Consider the following 21,385-nt stretch of genomic DNA (forward strand, 5'->3'; position numbering starts at 1 on the left):
ACCCCCAAGTTTGTCGGCAGGGCTGCTCTCAATCCCTTCAGCCCCCAGCCTGTATTGATTACCGGGGTTGGCGTTGCCCCGACCCAGGTGCAGGACCTTGCACTTGGCCTTGTTGAACCTCATGAGGTTCACACAGGCCCACTTCTCGAGCTATAAAGAGAATAAAGAGAAGCAGATCCACTTGGCCCGGATTTTAAGTGCCGTATACTTTTGAGGTCTTGTACGCTGCTGCTTCTCCAATCTGAATGCAAAGCAGGCATCACTACCTTTTGAATCTTGACACCCTTTGCTCTTACATCATAGAGATGTAAATTTTCACCCAGTGCACTAAGTCTTGTAGAATCAGGGCCTTTTTGCTTAGGAATTTGTATGAATCTTACAACAATGCCTTGTAACGACCTTACTTGAAAATTTCTGAACAATAACACAAAACCAGAACCCACCGTCTGCCTTAAATGTTCCCATTCCTGCCTATCACATTTTAGAAAAGATACAGAGCATTATTTCAGTGGTTCAGTCAGCTGCTTGATTCAATTCTTACAAAGATGTATGTGATCAGGAGAGAGATCAGGAATTACAGAATTATTGGGGTTAAAAGTGGAAGAGACCTGCTCCATCTATATCTGCCTGGTGCCAAATTGTTCCATTCATTTGAAAGAGCCAGTCAACTTTTCCGATGCAAATATTGAGATCAGTACTGGTAATGTCAATTATTTTAAAACTAATGAGCAGTCTTTTAATTTGCTTTTCCTGTTCTCACTGAATTTTCAGAGGAAAAACATACCCTGAAAGACTAGTGCATACACAGAAGTGATATGTAATAATCAGCTCTCTAGATATTTACACTCACTAATGCATGTCTATGGTATTTTAGGAGCAGATGGTAACCCAGGTTTGCCAGGACCCAAAGGAGATCCAGGGCCGCAAGGTCTCCCTGGTTTGATGGGATTGCCAGGAACACCAGGAACACGTGGATTCCCAGGGCCACCAGGAAACCCTGGGCCAGGTGGCGGGCCTGGCTCTCAAGGACCTGTTGGTGAGGAAGTATTGCTGTCCTGTGTCACTTCTGCCAGTCCTCTGTGGCAGGGCAACTGTATAGTTTCCACAGGGGAAAGTTAAGCTTGGGGTTGTGGCACATGCCACACTTTAATTCCCAGCCAGGGAAACGACAGTGATAGTGCAGACGCTGTGATTGCAAATTGTGCTGGTATCACAGGTGGGAAGTAGGGGTGATGATGGTCCTCACTGGCAGAACTGCTGCTTTTCTTTCTATAGCCACCTACCAAGCCAGGTCAGAGCTTGCTGGTGGCAGACTGGGAGAAGGGAGCTACCAAATGGGAGTAGTCTTATGGAAAAGGGGCTTAATTCTTAAATTAAAAAGGAGGGGAAGGTCCTGTTGGGAGTGGGTACAGAACCAAGCTGGTAGTGAGACTGGTTTGCATTGATGAGCTGCTTTGTCTTTATAATCGTTTCTGCAGTTCTTTGCTGAAAAAAATCCTAATTTCCCCCCCTCAGCATGAAGCTGGTAGGATAGCAGTTTTCTCCCTCTTGAGCTACCTTGTATGAAATCATCATGTATGTCCAAACGCTTTTTAATCTCCCTGTTCACATGGCAGGTCCACCTGGTGCTAGGGGAGAAGATGGTGAGCAAGGTTTTCCTGGCCCCGTGGGCCTGAAAGGTCTGGCTGGTGACAAAGGTGAAACAGGTTACCCTGGATTACAAGGTATACCTGGTGTGACTGGTCCCCCTGGCATAAGCGGAATGGGTGGCTTTCCAGGAGATAAAGGTGAGCTCTGGACAGATGCTTTGAAAAAAGTAATGTTGCTTAAAGCTGTTATGTGCTGAGATGAACAGGACACGTTCTCTGCTGGGCTACCTCTGTTTAAAACAGAAGAATTAGGGTCATATGCCTAATATATTCCAAAGTCACTGTCTGTTTTCCCCGTGTTGTGCTTGGCAAAATGCTGGCTTGTGACATGCAGCCCTATTTAGAAGGGCAATGGCTGTTTTATTTCTCCTTTTAAACAATATACAGTATTTACTCTTTTCTCTCTCCAAAAGTCTTTCCCTTGTCCCAGTCCCACTGGCTCTCAGTGAAATTAAAGAGATGTTTCCCCAAACCTTTGCTTTAAAGTTTTTTAAAGCTGGCAGTTGTGTCTTTCTTATGCCAGACACAAGACCTCGATGTTGGCTTTTACCAGGATACTAATCTTACGTATAAAGAAGGTGAGATTCTCACTTGCCAGCCGCGAAAATGCTATGTATAATGCAAGTTGTCTACATCACACAGGGAGTTTCAACAGGATTCAATGCCATGTGAAGCCAAGTTAAACACAAAGAGGGGGGTGCATGCCTAAAAATGCGTGTTGCAATTTCATCAGTTGGAAAGATAGGACTTTTTTCCTAGGACAGCTCTGGAGTACTGATCAGCTCTCATTTGAGAGAAATGAAGATCTATTTGTTAGCATGACCCGTGTAAAACAGCATCCTCTTGTTTAGAAAAGAGGAGTACGGGAATTTTTGGTGAGAAAGGGCCAGCCGGTCCTAGACCCATGATTTGTATCTCTACATGTAGAAGAATGGGCTGACTAAAAACCTTGCGTGGAACTAGGTACCTTTCTCCAGCTTATCTGTAGGAAAGGGGTTGAAATGATCTTTCAGAAGAAGACACTAAGTTCTGGTCATCTCCACAACACCTCCTCTTGGCCAGTTGAGGCAGTTCAGTGTACCCCCGCTCTTCTTTACCTCTCAGAGAGCTTGGGTGCCTGATCTAGAGCTGCAGATTGCCTAGGCACCAAGGCACCCAAAAATAGGTACTGCTGCACTGAAGTTTTCATACCATTTTAGTCATGCATTGCTGGTTCACATTTACTTAGTTTGCAGAAATCTGAGTGAGGTAACAGTTCTCTTCCCCTTCTTTCTTTAAAGGCTCAAGAGGTTCACCTGGCATTGATGGTTTCAAAGGCATGACAGGCCTAAAAGGAAGACCAGGCATCAAGGGGATCAAAGGAGAATTTGGCCTCTTCGGGGCTCGGGGCGATAAAGGCTCACAGGGCACACATGGCTTTAAAGGTATTTGCTTATGGGTGGTACTAGTGTGTTTGCTTTTCACGTCTGGAGAACTATTTTACAGGGACACAAAGACAAAGAAGACACATTTTTCACATGGTAAATTTAGCTCAGACATTCCTCCACCTATTTCACACATGGGCCTCTGGCTGAGAGGCCTGGATTTTAGGCTCAGGGAAAGGTTACTTCTTTGTGAACCTTTACACGTTTAAGGTTGGAGACAGACATCTCATTATTCAGCTGAGCTCAGACAGTGGCACCTCCGGGCATGTGCAGAACTCAACAGAGCCTTTTCCCAGGAAGTGTAAGGTGTTTGGGGGCAAAGATTCAGATTTTGCTCCAGTTGCACTGTAAAGGCACTGAAATATGCAGAAAACCAGGCAATTAAGTAGTTAAAAGTCAGAAACGTGTCAGTTGATATCATCATCGGTGAAAACTGTAACTCAGTCCTCTTTTCTTTGCATACAATCATCTTTAAATACACGCTTTACCACAGGGCCAAAATGTTCTTTCTAGGGACCCTGAGATAGGTACTTAAGAAAAAACGGTCTGCAATTCAGAGGTTGCAAAACAGTGCTCCCAGTAATTCAGGGGAGGCCTGAGCAAAAGGCAAGTGTGAAAACAGCCCCCACGATGAAAAGTGCAAATATACGTCTTGGTGAAGAAGTATAAGATGGTGCACGATCATAGGAGACAAGTCTGGGTGGCTGGCCTGTCTCTGCATCCCACAAAGAACTAATGACAGTCATACAGTCTATTTGGGTCCGTCCTTCAGGATATTATTTATTGATGTCACCGCTAACCTTCAAATCAAGAAAAGGAACAAAATAACTGGTAACAAATCCAAACACTTTCTTTCGCCCAAGGCTTTTTGACTGAGAGTTTCCCTTTCACTGGAACTAACCTACTTTTCTGTGCTTTCTCCAGTGTGCTTTTTGGTTTTTTATAAACACATGATACCTAACTGATCTGCTGAGAGGTAAATTATCTATCACAGAGGAGTCTGGGTCCAGCTCCCCAGGGCTGTATGTACAAAAGTTTAACTCAGTTTTCATGTTTTCTTATGCTTGACTGTTCTGCTGACACGTTGTAGTGACACAGGTAACTTTTTATGCAAGTGGATTTTCCATAGCTTGCGCAAGATTATCTATTAACCCCTTTTTGCTAAATTCACTCTTCTGTTCACTTTTTCCAACACAGTGCTGCTGACTAGCTTTTTGTAACATGGTTGGGTTTTTTACCCTTTAGGTGACCGTGGGGATCAAGGCCCCCCAGGAGAACCCCCAAAGCTCAAGCCCAGCATGATGATGGAAGTTAAAGGTGAAAAAGGAGATGTTGGAGAAAGGGGCACAAAGGGATTCTTTGGCTTAAAAGGTCAGTGGTCACAGCAAAACAAAGCAAGCACATTCAGGACTATCGATTGGTGTCTTTTCTCAGTTACCATATTAAATATTCCCTGCTCATCGTACCACTGCGCTGCAGCCCCCCCCCAGCAAAATCTCTTGACAGCGAAAGCTGAGCTCCCGTCTGCGTTTCACAGAGCCACCCCTGAGGAAAGCTTTGCGGGGTTATGTCGCGTGTGTGTGCTGCCTTTTTGTACTAGCGCATCATGGTGCCATGTTTTGAGAAGGCCACTAGCAGGAAAACTTCTTGCGCACAAGCAACTGCGTGTCAGCCTTCCCAGCTTTAATAGTTTAGGTCTTCTTTATTTTTCTTCTTCCCCGCCTGCAGGTAGCAAGGGAATGCCAGGCGTTCCCGGAAAAACAGGAACTCCAGGGTCCCCCGGGCATCCCAGCTACGTGGCCGGTGTGAAAGGGGACATCGGCACGAAAGGGCTGACAGGTCTGAAAGGGTATCCTGGTCCAGCCGGCTCTCCTGGCATCAGAGGCTTCCCTGGCAGCACAGGAGGCAGGGTGAGTTCATGCCCGTGAGGGAATAAGGGTGTCCTTGTGCTGGCATTAAGCTTCTCTAGGGAGTGGCATTCACCCCTTGAAATTGTGCTGAACAGCTACAGTGCAAAGATAAAAATGCAATAAAAATTGAATAAATAGATCAAATGTTTTTGCTTGATCTCTCCAACGTTCATTAAGCAGATTCCTTTCTTTTCTCATTGGGAGATGTCCAAATTTCATGCACCAGCTTTTTTCCGACGAGGACCCAGACAGTTCCTTCTAGGTCCTTGGTCCTGTTGCTGTAGCTGTTGGTAAAAGTTATTCTCAACGCTGGGCTTACTCTTCCCTTTCTCCCAGGACTGATGGTACCACTGCCAAAAATTACTCACTGTCACTAATCTAACAGTAAAAGAATCTAAGAATCTCAGCTCCTAGAGGGTAATCCACCGTCATTCACTTTGGCTGCAAAATAAGTTACACTGGAAGAAATAAACTCTTACAAAAGGCCTGACAGTAGACTCACTGACACCATTTATTTAAGAGAGCCAAAAACTCTGTTGCTTTCTCAGGTAGCTTTGCCCTTAGATTTCAATAGGACTTCTTCGTAACCAAGGACTGCAGGACTCTCTACCATATATGTGTAACAGGATGTTCTCAATTTCAAACTTAAGTCTTTGCAAACATAACTTGTCCCTTCGTTTGTACTGGTTTGGTTTAACTGATTTCAGCCAAATGACTCTATAAAATACTATGGAAACTCAAAAATGGTAAATTTAATAGCCTTTTTTCAACATTTCCAAACTGTGCTGCTTGGAAGGTTGAATAAATCCTCATCCTCATTAACTGATACCTGTTTTCAATCATATGATAGGGAGAAAAGGGTACTCCAGGAATTTCAGGCCATTTTGGTACTGCTGGCTCACATGGTGAAATAGGTGAGTTTGTTCTCTCATCTGAGTGCTCTTTGTATTCATTACCCATCAAATGCTCAACATTAAGTTCTGAAGAGTCTTAGGGGGTCTTCAGTCCTAAAGAGTCTTCGTACAGTCTTACAGAATGATATTGTAGATGTGGGAGGCTGTGAAAAGGTTAATACTGTTAATTTCATGCAATATGTACTGTCCATGGATAAATCCATCCATGGCAGGGAGAGTGGCTGTTCTGGAGACTTTATGGTTTTCTTTCTTTAACTTACTCCTCTTTTATTCTAGAAAGATAGTGATTACTGAGTTTTGCCTCAGAAGTTGCAGTTCCTTTGAAACAACAGGAAATACTGTTTAAATTAAAGCCTTACCGCTCATGTGTTCATTTTTCCTTGAAATAGGTGAGCGGGGAGATACTATAAACTTACCAGGAATGCCAGGCCTTAAAGGGGAAGTTGGTGTGCCAGGCTTAACAGGTATTAATTTCACAGTTGCTCTGGATGTATTACTTTTCACATACTAAAGTCCACAGAGGAAGGGAGGGGGAGCTTACCATGGGCTTTTGATGGCTGTTGAACCTGTGCTCTCATGACAGCTCCTGAAGAGGTTCATCTTTTCTTTATTGAAATGAGTATGCGCTACGTTTACCTCTTCAACTGAAAGTACAGTTATAGCAGTAAACATCAATCACATGCAACTCCAGTAAACATTTCTATATAATTTTTTGCCATTGATGACAAAAGGAGCAATATCAGGCCATGATTATGGAAGATGGGATAGCAGAGTCAGGTCGATTTTGGATTGGGTCGGTTGGGTAATGTATTAAAATTTCCCTGCACATGCAGCACACTTGAACATCAGTGTCATATTGCACATAATTTGGGGAGTACTTTTAAAAACAAATTTAATGATGGTTTGGCCAGCATGCTGTAGACGACTATCCATTCTCCCAGATTATGCAAGCACCCTGACTATAAGAATGCCTTTATGTGGCAAGACCCATTCAGTAGCCAACTTCACATTATGTTTGTTAGCTTAGGGTCGTATAGAGATTATTAAAAGAATATACTGGCTTTGTGGTTTTCCAGGCACAAGAGGAGGTGCAGGACAAAAAGGCGAAGGCGGTGATCCTGGTTTCATTGGCATTGAAGGCCTCAAGGGCACGCAGGGTGTTCCTGGCTCTCTGGGACAGGAAGGTAAAATATTCTTTTCAACGCTCCAAAGAATAAAACTTGTTTAAGAAGAGAAAGAAAAAAATCTCTTTTCCCTTGAAAGAAAGTCATTAAGTTTTTTAATATGGTGATCATTCTGTAAGTTGGTAAAGAGCAGTGAAAAGGATGTGGAACTCATGGTAGAACTCACTAAGAGGAAATTTCAAAAGCCTGACTCTGCTTCATACCAGTTTTACCTTTTTTATAGCGATCACGTGTCCACTCAAAGTGTTGTATTGCTGGCGTACTCAGGTATTCTAATGCTGTCTCAATACTACAGGGAGGTGCTTTTCAGTGCTCTTTTCTGCCATAAATGAAGTCAATATCCCCCAGGACCCAGATACTCAGGAGCCTTTCAGCCAGGCTCATCGGCCGACTGTACAAGAGTACTGGGGAACCAAAGTCAGGTTCAGCTCTGGCTGGATCATAAACTCGGGGCTTAAGATCATGTCTTATTGCAGGAGGATCATGAAAATGCTCTTTCAGAACAGTTCCTCCACATTTCTCATATAATTATAGGGCTTAGAAACTCCAGCCAAGACTGGAGCAGTTTCGGTAGGTACCTCACTAGGAAACAGTCCTTGTCCGATCAGCTTTCCAGTCGGAAAGGAAAAACAGATGCGGCAGACGGGGAAACTGAGGTGCACATAAATGAAATTACTTATTGTAACTGGCAATAGAAGTAAAACTATCATTTTAATAGGAGGACCCCACTGTATTTCTGAGGTTGCCAGAAACCTGAAGTTTGTAATGAATTGTTCTGTTATACTTTGCCTCTCCTACCTTTGCTCTCTTTCGTTTTCTTCCACTTGGATGAGCAGTGCAGTGTCATACAATGACATTAGGAGGGGAAAGCCTTCATTTTGCTACCTGGGAGAATGAAGGTAGCACAAGTCCATGTTTTGGGCTACTGGTTTTAAGGACGCTCATGAGCAATGACTCATCATTGTCACGCAGGTTTGCCAGGACTGGTTGGCGCCCCAGGGCAGCAAGGAAGCCCCGGAACCCCTGGATTTCAAGGTGAAAAGGGAACTCCCGGCTGGCCTGGCTTACCAGGACAAGCAGGTATTCATACAGCTTCAGCTATTCAGTCCTTTCAGTGTGAGCACTTGCTATTGTTCCTTTGGGGTGAAGAAGACAAAAGGGGGCTTTTTGCAGTTCAGAGTAGCAGAGCTCCCTCTAGTAATCGTTTATTCCTCGTAAAGTCCAGGTGCATTAACGAAGACCCACACGGTTGCTTTCTGATTTATGGCTTCTGAAGGACTGGTGTCTACTGAGCTCACTTTAACTGCTGATGACCTCCCTCAATCAGGAAAGCAGTTTTCAGGAAACATTTTCATTTTTTCGTGACAGCTGGGAAGAAAAAACAAAAAATTATTTAAAATGCAGCAAGAGTAGTGATATACAGTATTAGAATATTATAATGTGGCATTAGATAGCAAACGATATACTTGTCCTACATCATCATCAAAAACTGCGAACTGATCCAATGTCTGGTTTTAAGGATAAATGATTTATGGCTCAGACAGAATTCTGCTATCAAAATACAGGTGATAGTTTAAAATAAAGCTGTTTGTTTGTATCACAGGATGCAGAATCTCATTGGTTGCCACCTAATTCCTTAATATACTAAGTAAGCAGATTTTTTTCTACTGTACAACCAGAAATTGCCCTGCTTTTAGTAAGATTCATCTATCTGAATCTGCATCAAATCTGAGCTAATACGGTTATGAAGGCCGCCTTTATAGACAGTGAAGAGAGACAGACATTTATTTTTGTGAAGGTTGAATTGTCCTCCAGAGCTCTGGCCATTGATTAGAGATACCTGTCTAGCTTTAATATCGCACTTAACACTTTGACAGGTACAAATAGATGGGATAAATTTTACCTGTAACATCAGCAGCGGCGGCTATTAGACATTTTGTAAGGGTTTTGTTGGTTTTTTTAAATTTCACAGAGTGACTTTCTCCTGAAGAGAGTTTCATTATAGAAGCTCATCATTTAGAGCCTACAATTATGCCATAATTGTCTTGGTTTGAGGATTTCGGAAAACTAAATGGTTATTAACAAAATTGTGGCAGCAAGACTGGAACTAATGGCATGCTACCAGACGGATCAGAGATACTTAAAAAAAAATCTCGTAGTGAGTTTATTGGATAATAACAAAATTTGTCAATCACAAAACCATGGTGTGGTGTATTTCATAATAAGCTTATTGTAATGAATTAATTTGCATATAATACACAAGATTTTAACACAGAATAGTATTTATTCAAGCATTTGAAATTTTTGCCTAGGAAAATATACAGACTCATAGAAACTAGTATGATAATCATGAATGTAATTTTAAAACAGGCTTGCCTGGCTTAAGAGGAATCAGTGGACTGCATGGTTTACCAGGCACTAAGGGCTTACCAGGATCACCAGGTAAGTGAGACTTTTATTCTGCCTGTTCATAGGCACAACATTGTGTTGGCTGCAAGTTTGGTCGGTGAGATCTTTGCAATGTGACTTTCTTAACTGTGTCATCCAAAGCCCAACGTGGAATTTGCTTCGTTACTGTGGGCTCTGGCAAACAACTTCATACACGCCACACAGATGGATTAGAACACAACTTCAAGTCATAATTTCTTTCCTCTTATAAAATTAAAGCCTCAAGGCCTTTTTTTCCCATTATGAGCCATTTTTTCAATCAGCCATTACAGACTTGTATTTAGTAAATCCACATGCTCTATACGTGTACATTAGCATGCTGATACATTGTTACATGCGGAAACATTTCAGCTTTCATCTTAATTTTGAACAACTCCACAACAGGTCCGGATGGCTACGGCTCTGCAGGTTTCCCAGGTGCAGCGGGTGACAAAGGGGAAGCGGGAGAGCCGAGCAGAGTGGAAGGCAGCCGAGGATCTCCGGGTCAGAAGGGAGACAGAGGTGTTCCAGGTTTGTATTCCGGAGAATAGGATCTAATTATTATTTGTTTCAGCTGTGGGTGTTAGAGATGTCACAAAAGGCAGTATAGTGTAGACAGTTGTGTAGGAGAGCTCCTGATGTGGGGAAGGTCACTGTTTGGAGTTAGTGCTGCAGCTCAGCCAGCCCTTGCTCAGAAACAGCTATGTGTATTGCCCAATGCTGGACAAGCCAGCCCTTCCAGGGCAGCCTGGGTCCTTCCCCACGGTAGCAGCATCTTGTAGCACCCACTGAGCTCAGCACACTGCAAATGCCAGAGCCTACTCTCAGCCATCAGCTCACAAAATGTTTTTAATGGGGCTCCAGTTACACAAATGCTATGGCTTTTCTTTCTCTCTTTTTGTTGCAAATCCGTCAGTGTTTACCTTTCTTCTGAAAGCCTCACTGTCCATCGATGTGTGATTGTCCCGCTGATCCCTCCTGGGCTCTATTCCCATGCACAGTGCTTTACTCGTACCATCACCCCTCGTGCAATGTACCCGTACAGCCTTCCCGCTCAAACCTACCTTGTTGTAGTGGGCTGCGCTCATCTCAGCATGGTTCACCACCAGTTCTTCCATTGGGGAGCCACCAGACTGATGTTACGGATGAATCAACTAATTACAGGGGTTTTTAAAAAAGTTTTCCAACATTTTGGCTCTGAAAGGATTAAGGGCTGGCATAGATACAAAACCTTACTGCCTTTGCCTTCTTGGTTCAATGACTCATTCCTATTCTTTTGTGTTATGCTTTGTTGTTATTAACATGGTGTGCCATCTCAAACCCATTCAGAGATTTATTATCAAGCCCTGGAAGAAACAGCTATTTCACTTATCTCATTCATGTTTGTTTGTCAGAATTAAATATTATTTATTTTTTTTAAATGAATAAACAAAAGGAGTTTTGTGGCTTCCTGACAACTTGAATCTACTTAAAAGAATAATCCGTCATTGTTGGGCCAGATTTTTGGCCATTTAACACTTTTCATCTATAGAGAACTTTGTGGGTTCAAACTTTGGTTTTAACTGACCCCAAAAAAACCCTAAGTGTCTGTGACCCCTGACTCCGCAGGACACAGAAGAACAAAGCTGCTTTCTTGTCTGCTTCAATATACCTAGGATATTTTGAGTACTTCCTATCTTGAAATAATCTTTTACCTGGCAGACACAAGATTATAGCATTCCACACAGTGAGATGTAATTAGCTATCCAGAGAGCTTTGGCACAGAACTAGTATTTGGTTCTTTTAAGAAAAACCTCCACAACATCATCTGAAAAAATAAAACAAAAATCAGTGGGAACTGCAGGTGCTTTCCATTTTGAAAATCCCATTCTTTATACTTAGTCTAAGGTGAGTCCTTATAATTAAAATTGTGCATTTTCCTTGCAGTACTGATTATTTCTTCTCTTCCTTTCAGGAGTCCAAGGACCCTTTGGGATTCCTGGGCAGGAAGGATTTCCAGGGCCTCCCGGGATTTCAAATATATCAGGATATCCTGGTGATAAAGGCTCCCCAGGTCTAGACGGAGTGCCAGGTAATTCATGCCTTGTTCCCCTCAGACAACAATAAAAGACTAAGTACAAGGTTGTGCCCTCAGACAACAATAGAAGATTAAGTACTGAGTTAGCAACAGCAGTCATTGTTATTTCTGTCTTGATTCAGTAAAATATCGCTATTAAAAGCAACACTAAAGTGCATGAATAATTGTTGGACAGAACTAATGGTACATAAGATAACAGGGACAGACCTCTTGAAAGCAAAAGGCAGTTCCTCCAGGTTGTCCTGATGGAAGGGTTTGATTTTCATGCAAATAACAGATTTAATCATCCAGAATTCTCTTAACAACTTTCAGAAGCATTATGCTAATTTACTACTTTAAAATCTGAGGTCTGTGGCAGACTTGCAAGTCTACGGGATATTTTCTTAATAATTTACAAAATTTTCCTATGTGAAATTACCGTGCAAACTAAGTTACATTGGAAAGCATTAGCTCTTCTCTCTAGAACTCCATGCTTTGAGCCTGCCTCCCTCATGCATATGAAAGAGCCATTCTGTGTCTCTCTACATTTAGAGGCTGATATACCGGCTGCTTATTGGACTGCACAATCATTTCACACTGTAGTGCCACTGTGAATGAAGAGCTTGTAGCACAAGTTGCAGGTGTCCCACTATCATCTTTATGTGATGCATGGAAATTTTTATGTAAACTCAGCAAAAACTTACAACAGGCAAACCAGCTGAAAACCAACAAAATACCTAGGTTTCCAAATGGAAAGAGAACATTAGTTGGCCTAACTCTGCATACTGATTCCCACTCCCCAGGCAGCCATTGGATTAAAAAATAAAAATAGAAGCAAGTCAGGAGAGTGGGAACAGGAACACCATCTCCCAGCCAGAATGGTGAGACAGGCATGGCTTGCTCCTACTTTGCCACACGCATCTTGCATTCACATCCACGTGATCCAACTTCAACAGGGAGCACGAGAGATGCCCCACTGAAAACCCTAGTTAGTAAGTCCTTCTCTCCTCAGAAACAAGGTCCAAATGTCTTCTTAGGCAGCAGAGGTAACTGAAGAGAAACCTGCCAAGTTTAGCTTCAGGCAATATGTAATTCTGGAAAAAGAAGCTGTTCCCATAATTCCCAAGACAGCATGAAGTAGTTATTTGTATCCAGATGTTCAGCTGAAGCACTAAGATACATGGAACAGTAAGTCCTTGGCTTATTTACCACCTGGCACTGAGTCAGGTATTTGCTGCTCTCTGATTTCTCTCTAGTTACTTGGAGAATTTAGGATGAAGCAGGGAGGCACCAAGTGAAGTGGGGCATTTGCTGGGGAAGGAATAGCTCATTGAAGGCTGTATCTCAGCAGGCATCCCACTTCTGCTGAAATCTTGCTTGAGATGATGCTGTGCCTTGTGGGAGCTTCATGTTCCAATTCCTCTGCCACCGCAGCAGAAATGTGTGCCAGCCTGAGAGCAGGAGCGGGAGTGCTGAATAAGTCTATTGGGGAGCTAAGCATTAGCTCCCTGCTTAAATTAAGGAAATAAACCCTGATGGGATACAATTAGATAGTACTGTTATTTTCCCTTGTGCCCACGTCTTAAGTATAAACAGATTACAACCTGTATGTGCTCTAAACAGGCTATCCAGGACTACAGGGGCAGCCTGGAATACCGGCTCCACCAGGAAGCAAAGGAGAAAGTGGACAAACAGGTGTGAGTGGACAAATTGGCCCAAAAGGAAGTAGAGGTGATCCTGGATCAGCAGGGAGACCTGGCGTTCCTGGGTACCCTGGACCAAAAGGTGAGGATGGGAAACGCTGATCTTGGCCGGGGGCAGGGGAACCTCCTATGCTACAGCTGCTTTAGTAACAGGACTTTTGCACTCACTTGATCTGTGTTGAAATGCACTAATGCCACCTGTCATTTTGCATTAAAGGTCGTAAGGGTGAACAAGGTGTCATCGGCTTTATGGGCACAGTAGGATTTCCAGGTGATTTGGGACCTATCGGACCCAAGGGGGATAGAGGAGTAACTGGTGAGTAAGTGCAGTCGGATGCATGACTCCTTTCTGAACTACTCATTTTGCAGCTCCACAGAGCTGATGTAACTGGCCCTGCTTTGAGCAGGAGGTTGGGCTAGATGACCTCCGGAGTCCTCTCCAGCTGCATGACTCTGTGTGACCCCTGGCAAATTCCAGTGGACAGATGCCTGAATTTAACATGGGTAGTCAACTTTTTGCCTTTATGAATTTATTTTGTATGAGGTGCCAACTCCAAAATCAGAGCCACTTTCGGGGTTAAAAAAAAGAATTCCTGATCTAAACTAATCCTCCAGAGCAGACATACTGGATATTTAGAAATATCTTTAAAATCCTTCACTCTGTCTATTCCGTCATGTATTTGTATGATGGTATAGACGGGCTTCACTCCTGAAGCCCACCAAAAGATGGTGCTGCACCTCAGAGAGCTGTTGGCTGTTTGGGGGCAACTTCCCAGCTTCCTGTGTCAGAAATTAGGGAGCAGTAGCATCATTCACTTCCTTCTGCTTATCTGTGTGCTGTCCAAGAGAAGGCAATCCCCATACTCACAGACATTCCCCCAATATAATAAATACAGCTGCTGTACTCAAGGTGGTGGGTGAGTTGCAGACCACAATCCCTCTCTCACATATGCAGCCAAGTAACAGCAACATATCTGTGGGTGAAAGCACGCTAAGGAAAATACGGGGGGGGTTAATCAAACTATCTCATCTTGCTTCTAATCACAGGCTTTCAGGGCCCTCCAGGCTCTCCTGGGCTGCCGCCTCTTCCTCCAAGGCTGGTTGCTGAGCAAGGTTCACCGGGTCTCCGTGGAAATATAGGACCTCAAGGAAGCCCAGGAGATATGGGACCTCAGGGTCCACCAGGCGATCCAGGTAGGAATCGCACACTCAGAGTGAAAGCTCGGTTCCCCTTAGAGAATTTAAAGTAGAAGAGAGCCAAAGCAGTGCTCTGGTGGCCTCACTCTGCTAAGTCGGAAAGGAGAGTCAAATTTCAGTCTTTGAAAGCTAGGGCTTGGCTTTCCTCCTCCTCCTCCCATTCAGAACATAAGCAAAACAGGAGAAAACTTCGACAACACTCACATAGCCAAAGCAACATCAGATATGGATCTCACTTAAATCAAGACTGAACGACTTTAGTGGAAATGTGCACATCCTTGTGGGCGTGCTATCAACCCAGGGAATGTAGCGTTAGTGATGCGTGGACCCGATGCAGCGCATCTCTTGCTACTAGCCTCATCAGAGATGCGTGGTGGTAGCAAGAGTGGAAGATTAGGGTTGTGGGGCTCATGTAGTCTTGATCCCAGCAACCTTTTCTAATGAAGTCAGTGCTCTTTGCCTGAGCAAGAACCATAGGATCTTGCCTTTAGTGTAAATCGGTAAACCTGCCAGATAGGACCAAACATATGCAAGCAGAGCACATGTTAACAAAGTGGGTAGCATGTTGATATCGCTGCAGTCACTGTGCTTATAACCGTTGTTGGTGCAAGGTTTCAGAGGCTCACCTGGAGAGCCAGGATTCCAGGGCAGGGGTGGCATTCCAGCTCCTCCCGGCTCCAGAGGTGAACAAGGAGCAACAGGGTTTCAGGGTCCAGTGGGATTTGAAGGTAAGAGATGTCGCACAGCACTTCTTCCCTCTTTCCTGTTTCACTGCCATAAACTGTTCTGTAGTTACTTACATCACTGGATGGGGAGGAGGGGAGAGAAATTTTCTGTCTTCACAGCTTCTTCACAAGGGACAACTAACTAACTTGCAACAGAGTTATCTTAAAGCAGTATTTTTGGAGTAAGTTTTGATAGTTGTAGATGTCAGTCCGCTCATGTGAGTGAGTTTGTTTTGATCTGAGTGTATTTTTGTATTGGTTTTCTCTTAAGTGTTTCAGCTTAGTGTTTTACTAACAGTTACATTCATGGAAAGTAATGGTTGGGTAGGTGATATTTGGATAGATGATGTTTAAGGGAACGTATTTGTAAAAGAAATACCTGTGTCCTTATCCAATCAAAGAGCAGAACGATTACTATCTTAATTAGCTAAGTACACAGAGAAAAAGGTATTTGCAGAGCATAGTTTTAACCGTATGAAGCAAATGCAAGCAATTCCAAAAACCATTGGTTAATCTTGGACTAAGAAAACGTTTTAAAGGAAAAATATGCTCATCTGTGTTGTACAAAGTATGCTCAAATTCATCAGAACTTTCTATGTGACTTTCCCTGGCTCTGATAGTGAAATACATCATCTTAGAAACCAGGGAGCCTGATCTAGCACCAATCTACTTCAAAAACAACTGCTATAATCCTAGAACTACAACTCTTTTAACAATAACTTACCGTAAGAAGAGGCGTCTTGCAATTAAGCTTTGTTCGTCAGCAGCTTAGCTGGAACATCAGCTGGCATGAGAGCATTTGTGGAAGCACAAACTAAGTTGTATTATTTCTTTTCCCCTCCTCTTCTAAGGTCAGCCAGGCCGCCCCGGTAGCCCTGGGCTGCCAGGCATGCCGGGTCGCAGCGTTAGCATGGGCTACCTGCTGGTGAAGCACAGCCAGTCCGATCAAGAGCCAATGTGCCCAGTTGGCATGAACAAACTCTGGAGTGGATACAGCCTACTGTACTTTGAAGGACAAGAGAAAGCACACAACCAGGATCTAGGTATGTGCAGGTATTGCTGGCAGCAGCCTCAGTTCCATCTCTCTGGCTGAAAAGAACAAAAAAAAAAAAATAGAACTTAGAGGAAGCTGGGACTTCAGCAAACGGGCTTAGGAAACACCTAAATGAGAAGATAAAAACTACGTCTGCATAGAGTGCCCCTGAGAGAGCTCCTGCAAGTCATTAGTGGTGTTCAAGGGGACCTGTAAAGCCAGTGAAACATTCTGGGCCTCAGGGTTTTACTGACACGTGCTTGGGAAGGAGCAGGAAACTGAAAACGTGCACTGTCTTCTGCGAGAATGATTGCCATCATTTCTTTTTTTTTTTTTTTCTTCTTTTTTAACAGGGCTGGCCGGCTCATGTTTGGCTCGTTTTAGTACTATGCCATTCCTCTACTGTAACCCTGGGGATATTTGTTATTATGCAAATCGAAATGATAAATCCTACTGGCTCTCAACTACAGCACCTCTTCCAATGATGCCTGTGGCAGAAGAAGACATTAGGCCATATATCAGTCGCTGCTCAGTTTGTGAGGCCCCGGCTGTGGCAATTGCTGTCCATAGCCAAGAAGCTTCTATTCCTCACTGCCCTGAAGGCTGGCGCAGTTTGTGGATCGGATATTCCTTCCTTATGGTATTTGTTCTCCGGTGTCATGTTTTGTGGGGTGCTGGGTTTTAAGTTTGAGTCTTAGATACTAGGAGGGTTGCTCTGTTTTAGATCCAGCAACACCAAAACCATGCATCGTACTGGGGAACCAGGGAACTACAAAACTAGTTTCTAGGAAGCAGAAGAGAAGAAACAAAATTACTGTGAATTGCAGAGAAAATTGCCTCTTGTCAGACTAGCGTCTGGAGTCCTTACTTTATGTATAAAATAGTGCTTTGGAGCAGAACACAGGGACGGCTGTGGATTAGCAAATAAAATTGCACTGAGGTGCGACAGTAGCCTACAAAGCATTTTCACAGCTAAAGATTGGGAGTGACTTATGTACCTCACTATTAAGAAGCTGATCTGGAGAAAGAAAAAAAAAAACCAACCAAACTTTTCCCCTTCTTTTGGAAACTTAAAATCGCTGATGTTTGGTCGAAGATTTAGAAGCCCGTGTCTTTCACCTAATCTGGAAAGAGAGACAGCCTCCTGGTTTTTTTTAAATTAAACTTCAGTGTTGTATCTCTAATGGCAACAAGAGCTGAGCTGTATATCCCGTGGCTTATAGGATCTCTTAGATCTTGTGATCTTATAATTAGGAAATGGGATGTTACAGAAAACCTTAGTGTTAGGTGCGCAGTGGAAGACCTCCTGAAGGGCCTGACCTGCTTTTCTTGCAAGACTGTACAGAGGGATCATGTAAGCACTGGAGGGCTTCACATGGTAAAGAGCAGCTAGAATGTGTTAGTGAATGATCCGACAGATGCTAATTTCTCTGACTTGCTTGATGTACACGAGAGCCAAAACCTGAAACAGTATGCCCACGTTGTAAACTCATCAAAGACTGGACTGAATGCTGAAGTAAACAGGGTTGGGAAAAAAATAAGATTTCTCTGGCAGAAAACGTCATAGGAGAACAATAGTCAATCTTACCCGCAAACCATTTGTTTGTCAAAAGCCAAAAACTTAAATTTTTCAGAAAATAAAGGGAAATCTGATATTTTTCATTTAGTTACAGGGAAGAAAAAAAAAACGTTTTGAGAGGGCAGGTCAAATTTTTGACCAGCCCTATGTTTGACCTTTCTTTTGCTTCTGTAAAAAGCCCTGATACCAATCTCATGGTTACTTCAGAAGAATTCCAAGGATTAATTAAATGTTTGCAAAGCCCTGTGTAAACACTGAGCATTGTTAAGAGCAAAGTTGTCACCTTAGCAAGAACCTTTTGCCAGGACAAAGTCTGCCAGCACCAAGGAACACAGAGTGAGAAGAGTTCACATTTTCCCAGCTAGCATTCGGAGCAAATGAAGTGTTTGGTGTACGCATTTTTGCTTCTCGGGCAGCTATGGAAGAAGTACAGCACACTTGTGGTTATCTCAGAGTACATACTGGTTTACTTCCTTGGGTTAAATTTGTCACCTCCTTCCCCTGAGTAAGGTACAATCATGAGGGGAGTCATCGTGGACTCCTGCCCAAACAGCCGTAGAAGTCACGTACGTAGCAAGGGCACTCCACTGTCATGCATCCTATAGAGGTAGAGCAGCGTAAGCGTTGCAGAAGGATAAAAGGCCGTGGCCAATACAGGAAGGGACATCACAGGCATAGAGCTGGAGCTCGTACACTGAGCGTAGGAATGCCAGTGCTCGTCCTGAGGTTGTCAAGCGGGACTGCTCCCAAGCCAGGGCGCAAATAGCATGTGCAGTTTTTGCTAACTGCTTTCCAGCTCCAACTGCAAAGGCCTCAAGTTATAATAGTTTATGCTGCTTCTTAACAACTTTGTTCTTGTAGAGGGATGCTAGAATGGTTTTGCTCCTGAACTTCATAGCTTAGCGAATCTTGCAGATTTGTAGGACAGCTGGTAGGCTGCAGCTTTGGGGTTTGGGTGGGGGGTTTTGGGGGGAGGGAGTTGTTGTTTTGGGGTTTGTTTGGTTTTTTTTACAAAACCAACTATGTAAACCTCAGCAACACGTAACACCAGCCAGAGATCAGAGTCCTTTACTCTGTTAAAAGGTGGCCACTTCTGTTACTCATTTATCCGAACACAGTGGGCCTCTCGCAGCATAAACCAAGCCAGTTACAGCTTGCACTTTTATAGTACGGTGTTTATTAAAACACAGGCAGGCAAACATACATTTACAAAACTATTTAGCAACTTTATTTTCCAGCTGCTTTCTTTTATTTTGCAAATTCCTTCCGTTTTTAACAGAAAATTAAACAGCTTCACTTAAAAATGCAGCTGTATGGCTCTTAAAGGGACAGAGGAAATGCCTGTTTCATTAGCAATGCCTTTGACAGAAGAAAAGTAAAATTCAGTCCATTACCACAGTGTGTGTCAAAGGTAACAGTTGAGTGGTGTAAAGATGCATGATTTTGGTGTAATTTGCCGTCAAAAAATAGGCCGTAGAGGGAACTAGTTATTTGTATAGAAGCTAATTTTGTTTCCACAGTGCTCCTCATGAGCGATGCAGAGTAAGACAGACTTTACAACTAGGGAAATTCAAGTTAAATACGTGGTGGAAAGTTCTTCTCAGTGAGGGTAATCAAACAGAGGAACAGGTTGCCCGGAGAGGTTGTGGTAGCTCCATCCTTGGAGGTATTAACAACTCAACAGTGCCCTGGAGCGACTGAGGGCAACTTTGGAGTCGGCCCTGCTTTGCGCAGGGGACTGGCTGAAGTGACCTCCAGTGGGCCCTTCCCACCTAAATGATTCTCCAATTCTAAGACTTCCAACAGTGAAAATCTTAACTATAGAAAAGATGTTTGTCAGAAGATTTTACAGTGGCATCAACATATGAGCTAGCGCCTTTGTATAGCCAAACCCTTAAGCCTTACATAGTTGCAGGATTAGCCGACTCTCTGCTCTGGAAATAAGAATTAGGAGCAATTGTAGTGTTTTTTCTCTTTTCCCACGTGTAAGTTTTTGACAGCGTTGCCCAAGGTTGTACTCTGAACGCTGCCCTCCTTGTCTCGTTTAGCACACTGCTGCTGGTGATGAAGGTGGAGGACAGTCACTGGTTTCTCCTGGGAGCTGCCTGGAAGATTTCAGAGCGACTCCTTTCATCGAATGCAACGGCGCGCGCGGAACCTGTCACTACTTTGCAAATAAATACAGCTTCTGGCTCACTACCATCGACCAGCCCTTCCAAAGCAAGCCCTCGGCAGATACACTCAAGGCAGGACTCATCCGAAGCCATATCAGCAGATGTCAAGTCTGTATGAAAAATTTATAGAAGTCTTTCACAGTGTAAGGAACCTGCTTATTGTGTAGTTCTTATACAGTGAAACCTTCCATGATGGTTAGACATTTGAATAAATCATCTTGGTGCTTTTTTAACTTATTACCTCAAAAGCTGAATGGAAACTTAATTTTTAAAAGTGTCTGTAAAAGCAAATTAAGTGTAACACAGATTAAGTCTAACACACGGATCTAGTGCTGTGTTCTCCTACTATACCGTATATATACATTTTTTGCTAGTCTAACATTATGTCATTTGCCAAATGATACAAATACTCGCAGCTTTGAAACACCAAAAAAACTTCAATAATAAATGGTTAAGTTGGTCAGACACATATATTCTCTTAAGGTAAATGTAGTGGGTATCTTTTCTATTTACTGTATTTGTCACAACAGTGAATGCTAACAGCTGCAGTTCTGTAAATTAACACAGGGTGATCAAAGTGCTAAACCCTTGCAAAATACTGAAAATGTGCTCTGGAAAGTGCTTATGCCCAGCATGGAAACCTAACTTTGATTTTAGTATTTTATGCTTGGGCATTTCAAACATGCCCAAACCAATTATCTTGTTATTGTATTTGTTTTTTTGAAGCCTCACCGTGCTTTAGCACTTCACCACTGGCAATAGCAGAGAAGCCCACAGGCCTCCCAAACATAGTGACCACAAAATGCAACTCTTCATCATATAGTCTCCTAATCAAAAGAGGAAGATCAGCATTTTATTCTACAAGCTTGATGATTTTTTTTCTAGACATACCCCAGGCCAAAGGATCATTACAAAGGCCTCTTGCTCCACTGTGCTGTGGACATTCATCTGTGCCACACTGCCCACACAGCAGCGGCACCGAGTGGTTTTTGCATTGCAGCTTTTCCCCTCTGAAACCAAGCCACTCATCACAAACAGATTTTAACCACGTACTGTTGGAGCGGCTATTGCGCATAGGGTAGGTTTTGCCCAAGAGCGTATTGCTCAATGCCACGTGTCCTTCAAAGGCAGAACTTCCAGTTGTCTGTCTGAAAGTATGCTGTCCCGGCAGCTGGGGACACGTGGCGATAGGACGACCACCATCCCAGCTTGCACACATCCACCCTTGCAAAAGCAAAGGGGAAAGAAGCAAGGCATTTATTTGGCACCATCTTTTCCCACAGAGAACCAAGTCATTGCATGCCAGGCTTGATAAATGGCCAGAATGTCTAGCTCTTTCCTTCTGTAGAAAGAAGCAATTTAGCCCAAAGTTGTCTGTCACTACTGCCAGGGGGGGGGGGGGGGGGGGCA

At 43.4% G+C, this 21,385-nt stretch overlaps 1 protein-coding gene across 2 annotated transcripts in view; it reads left to right on the forward strand.

The window, feature by feature from the left end:
* The window catches only part of COL4A2 (collagen type IV alpha 2 chain), a 154,810-nt gene extending 133,436 nt beyond the window's left edge, over positions 1 to 21,374 (forward strand). Inside the window, exons 29-48 of one of the 2 annotated variants that reach the window (XM_009276055.1) lie at positions 875 to 1,036; positions 1,617 to 1,787; positions 2,930 to 3,073; positions 4,319 to 4,444; positions 4,802 to 4,983; positions 5,834 to 5,897; positions 6,287 to 6,361; positions 6,974 to 7,081; positions 8,054 to 8,161; positions 9,452 to 9,523; positions 9,914 to 10,039; positions 11,463 to 11,579; positions 13,188 to 13,349; positions 13,485 to 13,583; positions 14,315 to 14,461; positions 15,076 to 15,192; positions 16,041 to 16,232; positions 16,576 to 16,862; positions 19,850 to 20,118; positions 20,702 to 21,374. In XM_009276055.1, the coding sequence (XP_009274330.1) occupies positions 875 to 1,036; positions 1,617 to 1,787; positions 2,930 to 3,073; positions 4,319 to 4,444; positions 4,802 to 4,983; positions 5,834 to 5,897; positions 6,287 to 6,361; positions 6,974 to 7,081; positions 8,054 to 8,161; positions 9,452 to 9,523; positions 9,914 to 10,039; positions 11,463 to 11,579; positions 13,188 to 13,349; positions 13,485 to 13,583; positions 14,315 to 14,461; positions 15,076 to 15,192; positions 16,041 to 16,232; positions 16,576 to 16,862; positions 19,850 to 20,104 (2,714 nt within the window). In that variant the 3' untranslated portion in view covers positions 20,105 to 20,118; positions 20,702 to 21,374. Of the gene's footprint in view, positions 1 to 874; positions 1,037 to 1,616; positions 1,788 to 2,929; positions 3,074 to 4,318; positions 4,445 to 4,801; positions 4,984 to 5,833; positions 5,898 to 6,286; positions 6,362 to 6,973; positions 7,082 to 8,053; positions 8,162 to 9,451; positions 9,524 to 9,913; positions 10,040 to 11,462; positions 11,580 to 13,187; positions 13,350 to 13,484; positions 13,584 to 14,314; positions 14,462 to 15,075; positions 15,193 to 16,040; positions 16,233 to 16,575; positions 16,863 to 19,849 lie in introns of both variants that reach the window. The other variant, XM_009276054.1, reaches the window with a different exon arrangement.
* The last annotated feature ends 11 nt before the right edge of the window (positions 21,375 to 21,385 follow it).

Source organism: Aptenodytes forsteri, unplaced genomic scaffold (assembly GCF_000699145.1).
Source record: "Aptenodytes forsteri isolate BGI_AS27 unplaced genomic scaffold, ASM69914v1 Scaffold96, whole genome shotgun sequence".
Lineage (NCBI taxonomy): Eukaryota > Metazoa > Chordata > Aves > Sphenisciformes > Spheniscidae > Aptenodytes > Aptenodytes forsteri.